Source organism: Micropterus salmoides, unplaced genomic scaffold (genome assembly GCF_014851395.1).
Source record: "Micropterus salmoides isolate LMB-PRFRI ecotype aquatic unplaced genomic scaffold, ASM1485139v1 Ms_hic_scaffold_7, whole genome shotgun sequence".
NCBI lineage: Eukaryota > Metazoa > Chordata > Actinopteri > Centrarchiformes > Centrarchidae > Micropterus > Micropterus salmoides.
Genome location: NW_024044459.1, coordinates 30,454,367 through 30,463,239, shown reverse-complemented (window position 1 = coordinate 30,463,239; position 8,873 = coordinate 30,454,367). Strand labels below are relative to the sequence as shown.

General features: G+C 39.0%; 1 protein-coding gene across 1 annotated transcript; it reads left to right on the top strand.

The window, feature by feature from the left end:
* Nucleotides 1-1,086: 1,086 nt before the first annotated feature.
* Nucleotides 1,087-8,441, top strand: LOC119891227 (group 3 secretory phospholipase A2-like). Its single transcript, XM_038702618.1, has 7 exons — nucleotides 1,087-1,651; nucleotides 3,049-3,181; nucleotides 3,853-3,987; nucleotides 4,383-5,362; nucleotides 5,719-5,848; nucleotides 7,259-7,378; nucleotides 7,535-8,441. Exons 1-7 carry the CDS (start codon nucleotides 1,165-1,167, stop codon nucleotides 7,713-7,715), a joined length of 2,166 nt encoding a protein of 721 aa, XP_038558546.1. The 5' UTR covers nucleotides 1,087-1,164; the 3' UTR covers nucleotides 7,716-8,441.
* Nucleotides 8,442-8,873: the final 432 nt, after the last annotated feature.

The following is an 8,873-nucleotide window of genomic DNA, read 5'->3' as shown; positions in this document are numbered from 1 at the left end:
TTGGCTTGCAACAAGAAATGTTAAATAACAAAAATTCTATGAGAAAGGTTTACTTGCACAATAAGAAAACATTTAATGCAATTTGAAAATAGAAGAAACAGTTCTGTCTTTTCCAAAAAAAGTCACTTAGGCTAAAAAAACAAGCTGCTGATTACTGCGTTGTGTTCGATTATATTTTGTATATTCTGATTTGTCACTGGCCACTTGAATCTGTTTCCCTTCATATAAATACATTTTAAAAATTCCACCATAAATTGCATAAAATGTCTCTAAAATGCAGGAAATTAAGAGTCTAATGCTCAAATTCTTATGGGTTAGGACCCCTAGACCCCCCCAATTGAATATTTCATCAATGAACATTTATTCTAAATAGTATTGGAGTATCTCGTTGTCTTGTTCTCCTAACTCCAATATTGTCTAGTGGACCAAGTGTTTTGTCACATCCCCAATATGATGTTAAATGTCCCCACCACTTTTCAACACAAAGTGAAGCCCTTGGCTTTGATGATATCATAATGTTGTTAATGCCATTGTGCATAAAATCACTTTTACACATATAGCCACTTTGAATCCAAACAATAGGTCTATTGTGGTAAAACCAGGTCAGGTCAGCTCAGACATTTTATTTGCCACACTTTACCAGCATATCTGTCCTGTTATTCTGCCTCTGCTTGAAACTTCTACTTGTTAAGGCAGCTCTGTCTTAAATCTTAGTGGAGATATGGGCTATGTCCTTTGCGATACCATTAGGTTGATAAACTGCACAAAATCAGATAGGCTATGCGTTACTCTGAGAAATGGCCACTGATTTGTCTATTTGTTTAAACTTGGAATCTATATGCTAACTTCTATCTATAATGCAGTTATTTCCTAAATGTTTTTTCCTTAATGTATATGCATGCAAATGCATAAATCCAACCATGTCTGTGTAGTGTATCCACTCGCTCTCATACACAAACCCGCAAAAGGGAGGAGTGTCATATTTCTGACGAGCGTCCATATGCAGACCTATGAGAAAACGCTTTACCCCTACAGACAGACGCCTATAAACCAGCTGGTGCAGGAGTAGCCTGCACCTATTCTACAATTAATGTGACAACTCGTCCATTAAGACGTTATTTTAACCATTCAGCTGTATTGATTAAAACTCCATTTTACATTGAGATGCAAGGCATATGCCTACTACAAGTTATTTTCATCTTAACATTCCTAATTTCATCAGAAGTACAAGATGTGATAGGATCAGGTCACTCCTGTCTCAGATTGCGTCCTGCAGACGACGGACAGACGAGCGTCACGTTTCTGCGAGGGGACACGGCCGGCGTGCGCTCCCTGTACCTCAGCCTGTGGTCCGAAGACATGCGATTGGTAACGTGCGAATTAAACACCGACCCACGAGTCACAGAAAGATACCGTGCTATTTGCGACAGAATCGACAGCCGGGGTCAAGAAGAAGAAGTCATCCAGAGGTTTAACATCAGTGCGTTGTTGGCTCCGGAGGCTCCCTGCGCACTTGTCTCCTCCAGTGCGCCAAGGTTCACCAGGCGAAGAGATGGGACAGAGGGGAGAGCGCGGAGAAAACGCGCCTGGATATTTCCAGGGACGCTGTGGTGCGGCACTGGAAGCAAAGCGATCGGATATGAACAGTTAGGTGAGGGCTGTGGATTTTGATTTTATGTGCTTCCCCTGCTGATACAGGTTATTTGTTGTATTAGGACATTGGTTGTCAGAGGAGACATAGCAGTACTTGTTAATGAACAGTGTCATTTCCATGTTGGCCTATAGCTACAATATACTAACAGCCGTAGCAAGTCTGGGCCCTCTGAAAGAATGTGGTTAAGAGTTTGTGGTCACCTGTGGGGAGTTTCAGGGGCTCTCTCCAGCTGTTTGTCCCTGAAACTGTCACCACCTCTTACTTCAGCAGCACTTCCTATAATACTGTAGATTAACACAATATGAGATACAATTATTATAAATTATTTATTATACATATATCATACAGTATGTATAAATTTAAGTGCAGTGATTACAATATTGACTACCACATGAGCATCAGACAAATATCACTGGCAAAACACCATAAACTATAGAAGCCTATAGGGGACTATATTAAAATGATAATATAAACTTGAATTGTAATTGTGTGTAATGTAATTCCACAAAACACTATAATTTTACACATCTGTGTTATTTGAGTAAAAAGTAAAAGCAGCATGTGCACAAGCCATGATTTACACTATGTTAATGACCCCCCTGACTCTGATTGGTTGCTTTAACTCTGGAGTGGTGGATTCTTGCAAATGCCATTAGGAGCATGAGAAGGAGACAGAGGAAATGGATTTTCCCACAGATTGGAATATCAGGATTTAAAAGTTACCTATGAATGTTTTTACCTGCTGTACAGTGGACAATATTCAAATGCAATTAGCAAAATAGCACCCCCAGTCTATTCCATTTACGTGTCATCATGGTCTTTTCCTGTGGACAATTATAATGCTATTGTGGAATAGCATTTTCATTTTCAAGTTTTCATTATCATTTCAATATAGTCCCCTATAGGCTTCCTTAATAAACAGAGAACCATTTGCATTGACATTTTGGAGTGATATCAAATGTAGATCAAATAGGATTATAAGAAGATAAGTCTTCTTGAATTTAATTGAAGTGAATTGAATTTATATCAAATGTTGTTTGAAATTGTGATGTAGTCAGCATGCCACAAAGTGTCTTAGGATGGACATGATGGTTACATTTATTGTACAAAATACAATAGAAATACAAGAGAAATGAGAATAAATTGAAACATACATCATAAGAAATATAATTTGAAAGTCTGCTGGACATTCTTATGTGAGTCACATCAAAAAGATGTGACTTGGTATGTTCTTTAAATGATCTTGGTTTTACAACCTGTACATTTTCAATTTTCACAACTGTCTTTGAAGCTTTTTGATTTTAAATCAGGCAGTGATTTCTGCTTGAGGACTTGCTTCTGTACGAAGTGTCCTTTGATATGAAGCTAAATTCAAATTTTGTCTTCCTGCACAGGGATGTTTGAGAGTGTAGATAGATGCTGCCGTGAGCACGACCACTGTCTGCATATCATTCCATCTTTCACAGTGAATTATGGAGTCTTCAACCCCAAATTCTTCACCGTCTCACACTGTGACTGTGACCAAAGGTGAGCCTCAGAATGCACACCCCAGGGAATTCCTGTGACCTGTCCACATACTGCTTTGGCTACCATGGATGGTCAAGTAAGGATAGACCTACTCGAAGGCTGAATTTAAGTGTTGAGGAATAACTTAAACCTTCCACTTCTTACTAATGAAAGTTTGCTCCTTTCTGGAATGCTAGTATGATATCATTTTGTCACTATGCCAATAAATATAAAGTGATTTAGGCAGAAGAAACATGGACCATATTCCCATTCATGCAGCAGTAATAAATACATCACTGCAATCAGCCCTACGGATACATATTTTAAGTCAAGAGTGAACATGTCTTTCACTATTTTTGCAGGGCATTCCAACCTCCTTCTATTGTTTTTTAACCTGCAGAGATGGCTGCCTCATTCTCACTTCAGATCTAGAGCTGACAGGTGCATGAGCAATATGTTCACCTTCTAATTTGGGGTTCATCCACAAGAATTTCCCTCTCAGCTAAAAGGTTATTAGATGTTCTGAACTGATTGGTCTACCCAAAAGATCTGACCTAAATGAGGCAGCATTCAAGGATATTTAACCTGTGTGAGTGTGTGTGTGTGTGTGTGTGTGTGTGTGTGTGTGCCTGTTCATTTTGACTGGACTGTTGCTTGACCTGGGCTTGTTTTCTTTTTCTGCCTCTCACCAGGTTTCGACAGTGCCTTCTTGGTGTGAATGACACCATTTCCAGTATGGTTGGCTACAGCTTCTTCAACATTCTGCGGGTTCCCTGCTTTGAGCTCAAACAGCAGAAGAGATGCACTGAGATGTACTGGTGGGGAATGTAAGAGAAGCACTGACATTGTTGCTTGTTGCTTCAACTGTGTATTAGACACAACAGTGAGTGCATACCATACTGTAACTCAAGAAATTTGTTCAGTGGAAAGTGCAGCTATGGATGCAGGAAGCTAGAGCAGCAGACTGACACTCTGCCAAACCTCATAAAATCAAGAAGGGCACTGTGCCATACCTCTGCTCTGTTTCCGCAACAAATAGTCTTACTAACCAGAATTGATTCATGGTTAACCTTTTTTCTTGCATTAGTAAATTAATGAATAATTATGCAAGAAATGTGGTCTGTATAAGTTGAAAATACTTCACATATACAATACAATTTAAATAATATTCTACTTATTATTTTATTATTATGGATTTAACATACATGTTTACTCTCCTTAGGTGCAAAGTTGCCAAAGAGGCTCCATATGCTATCTTCAAAAGCCCCCTTCTTTACAACACCTCTGATGTTGCACGCAAATATGGAGACAACGCTGACAGCAACAACTTAACAAGTAGTGAGGGGAAGCACGTTACCAAAAGCAAACAAAGATGTAACTCCAGAGAACCACCCAGAGGAGACACTTTCTACCGCCGAAGGACAATGGGGAAAGGATGTAAAAGACACCAGAAATTCAATACAGTAGCACCATCCCAAATGCCCCCAATATCAAGAGCACCCACCACTATTGTTTCAATGAAAAAGGCTCTTATAAATGCTTCTAATAGTAAAGCATTGATGTCAAATAAAAAAAGAACTGGAAAAGAGAAGAGCACCAAAAAGGGGCTGTTGGCTTATCTGACACAGCAAAGCCAATTTCCACCACAGGTGACCGCAAACTCTTATCCACAAACAACATCTGCAACAACGAGTGCCCCATCTTTAACACTGAAGCCAGCACTCCAGCTACACTTGCCAAGAGCCATCACAGAAGCGACCAAAACTCACAAAAAAGTTTCAAAACTAAGTCGCTGTTGTGGACTCGGGATCCCTCTGAAAGGTGACACTTCTCAGCCTCATTGTAAAAGTTGTCTTGAACAAAAAACAAAATCTCACAAGGCAACTGTTACACCGTCTACAACTACATACGGATTACAGATCGAAGTGTCAACTCTTGAGACACTGCAGCCCAAAAAGACAACAGAAACACCCAAGGAAGACACTTTGAAAACACTCCAGAGTACAGCTTCCTCTGCTACACTAGTCACAACAAAACTAAAGACAGCAGCCTCCATTCATAAAGATGACAAGCCACTAAAGCAGGTGGATTCCCATCTACTATGGAATTACAAGAGCCAGGAGCCCATGGGTGCAACCCAAGCCCAAAACACAGAAACAAAGCGAGGCCTGAAACAAAATATTGCATTACATAATATGACAGGTGAGTATAGGAAGTTCAGTGAGTCTTGCATCTCTTCTGCTGCAGCAAGAAAGACATCTCTTCAGAACAATTTCTTTATTAGTCGTAGTATTCCAACTTGAACTGAAACTAAAAAGGTGGCCCATGGCATTCCTTTTTAAGGAGCTACCAGGCTATCTAGCTATGCCCCCTAGAGGTGAGACAGAATGCTAATTGTCACCACTGATGACAGCTTACTAAAAATCCTGAAAGTAAAATGGGAGTGTTAAGCTTTTGTAGCACAAGATGCATATCAGTAGGTGATTAAATTCAGTTCTCTTAAGAAATGTGGGTACACAAATTTGTGAGATAACCAGTGTTTATGCTTGCTCCTGCAGACAATCAGCGCCTGTGTAGAAGCCTCAAACATCTGGATGATTGTAAATACAAAATCCCTCCTTTGGAGAAGAAGTATGATCTGCAGAACATGGAGTCAAAGACTGCCTACAACTGTCATTGTACCAGCCGGTAACTTAACAGAATTTCTGTCTTTCAGTCTTTTTTCCCCTGAAATTATCCAATCCAATCTTTATTTTAAAAGCACATTTAAAAACAACCAGGTTAACCAAAGTGCTGTACATTGACATAAATCAATAAATAAACAAACACAACCCTAAAAAAACAGCAACATACAGCTCTCATCCCGGATTAAAAGCCAAGGAGTAAAAATTTGTTTGAAGTCGCGATTTAAAAACTGGAAGGCCAGGGGGCCAGTCTGACATGAAGAGGCAATTCATTCCACAGTCTCGGGGCTGCGACTGAGAAAGCTCGATCCTCGCTGTTCTTGAGCCGTGTTTTAGGGACAACAAGAAGTGACTGGTTTGCGGCCATTCTTGTTTGTTTTGGCCACACTATCAATAGCATAACATTATTCATACCCCTGGAAACAGCTTAATTTAGTCCACAGAAGCCAAGGAAATAAAAGCTTTACACAACTTTGGAACCAGCCAAACTAAAGGTTTTTATCCCAATAATCCATTATGACTGTGTTTTACATTCCTGAGCAAGGTTCAGGCTGCAGTGAGATGAAGTAACCAAGGCAACTCTGAGCAAAATGTCATAGAAGGTCTAAATGAGGTACAGGAGGTTTTTTCTTCTTTTTATTGAAAGAACATTGTTAAGGCTCTTACTGTGGTGGTGCCATTGTAAGTTACAAAGCTGATTCCAGCAGAGTGTCCACAGTCTCTATGATACAGGGAGTACAGTGTAATAATAAACTGCAGGCATATTTGCCTAAACTTTGGCAATAGGGGCAAGGTTATGAAAGATATAGAGAAAAGATAGGCCTTTTTCACAGCAGACAATGAGACTTATCATAGTAGGAAATGCACAGGGGTTACTATTAACACTAAAAATGGCTTGTTCAATTAAGTGTCCCACTAAGCTATGAGAGTGTGAACCGGTGTGCACAATAGGCATTTTCACAGCAGATATTTTGACATGTCACAGCAGGGCAAACTGCAGCAGCTGGCTCACTAGCATGACATGGAACCCTTAGGGGATAGGTTCATGACTTTTCAAGTCTGTCTTCAACAGTTGTCAGGTGCAAATATAAATAGCAAAACTGTTTTTTACCTTAAGGATAAGGATTTGAATACATTTTTGTATTGAACATGAACTGTGGATCTTGTCGCCCCTCACTCACATTAAAAGCGCATTGGGAAGGGCAAGCCAAACCTCCTTTAATATTCACAAGGTAGACCTTGTGCCTGCCCCCACAGGCAGCTTTCTCTTTCTTTATCTGTGTCTCCTTCTCTCTGAGCCACTTACAAATGCATACACATTATGCTATATTGTTTAATTTCTGTCCTATTCTCACTTTATTTCTGTATGGGAGGTTGTAAATGACCTCTGCTTGTCTTTTTGTCAATTTTACAGCTTGGCGGTTCAGATTGAAATCTTCAAGCAACCCAGTACTCTCCCCAGGCTACTGATGGACTTCGTCTCTCAGTACTGCTTTAAACTGCCAAAGCAGAAAAAGTGCCACAGTAGAAAAAGGTTTTAAGCTCTGATACGCTTATTCATGTTAATCTCAGACAACCTTTGGTTATAGCAGTGCCAGTCTCCTGTCTAATGTGTTTGCACAGTTTGCTTATATAACAGATTAATAGGTGGGGTTCTGTTTCTGATACTTTTTACATGTTTCTATTGTAGCTGTTCTGGAGGCTTCACTAAAGCCTCTGACCTACTTCGAGCACTTAAGAAGATGGAGGAAAGAGACGCTGCTCTGGTGCGAAATTCAAGCGATGACAGGAAAAGAGGGATTCCTGTTCGCCTTTATAAGCGATGCCTAAGGCTGGAAAGAGAATATGATATTATGGCACAACTCACATGATTCATAGACTAAGCTGCCTTGTCCAGCAACAATGAATTTTATAAACAACACATTTTGGGCATTTTCTGTTTCTCTGATTGTGTAAAAAATGGCAGTATGTAGGATATATTCAAGGACTCAAACCATGTACTATATATAATATATTTGTAAGTATGCCGTGGATGTATATTTAATGTAAAGAACAGTAATATAAAACTGAAAATCAGATTGTGCATTGAAAATGTAATAAAAGTATTTATTTTGTGTTTATGTTTGAATTTAGTAATTGATTTAAATTTAATGTGTCAGGGGCATTTTCACAGATGATCACGGGGTGGCATTCTAATATCTGCACTGCATATTGATAAAATATGAAAAAAATATAACTAGATCTACTGCTTTCCAAGACAATACACAACAAATAAGAAATTATTGGTTCACGTCATAACTTAAGGAATACTTATTAATTATTGGAAACAAACATTGTAGTGTGATCTGTAGGCCTACCGTCCTCTTATTTTGTAATCTATTATACAGTAAAATATATTTTACTACATACTGTAAAACACCCTGATATGAAAAACTATTTGTGAGAACTGCAACCGCTTCAATGTGCATCCCATCTGTCCTTTCATTTTATAGTCTCCAGCTCTTGCAATGTGTTGCATCAGTGTATCTTCTTCTTTACAAGGTATGAGAGATGGAAATTGATTACATCAGATATGTGAAATAAATTGTATGATCCATTCCTGTTCAACTAGACAATTTTATGGACTTATTTTTGACATTGGGTTCCATACTGATGGTGTATTCTGATTGTTTTTGTTCTTCACTTGTTTTGCATGTATCTCTTTATATGTATTATAATCCTTTATAGGATTATAATGATAGATTGACACATACAGACCTTAGTTACAGTCCCCTCTAGGTTTATGCCCCCTGCTGCAAGTTCAGTTAGTTTGACGTCAAGGTGCATTAAATTACCTGTCAAGGATGACACAGTTGCATGAACTATCTGCACTGTGGTCTGATGTGTACAGTCTATGAAAATGACAGGTAACAATGACTCCTACTCCCAACCCTGACGTTTCAATCAATCAAAACTTTTAGTAAGGACACACCCGGTCCAAAAAACACACAATAAAAACAGACAAACAAAATAAACAAAATAAATCCACA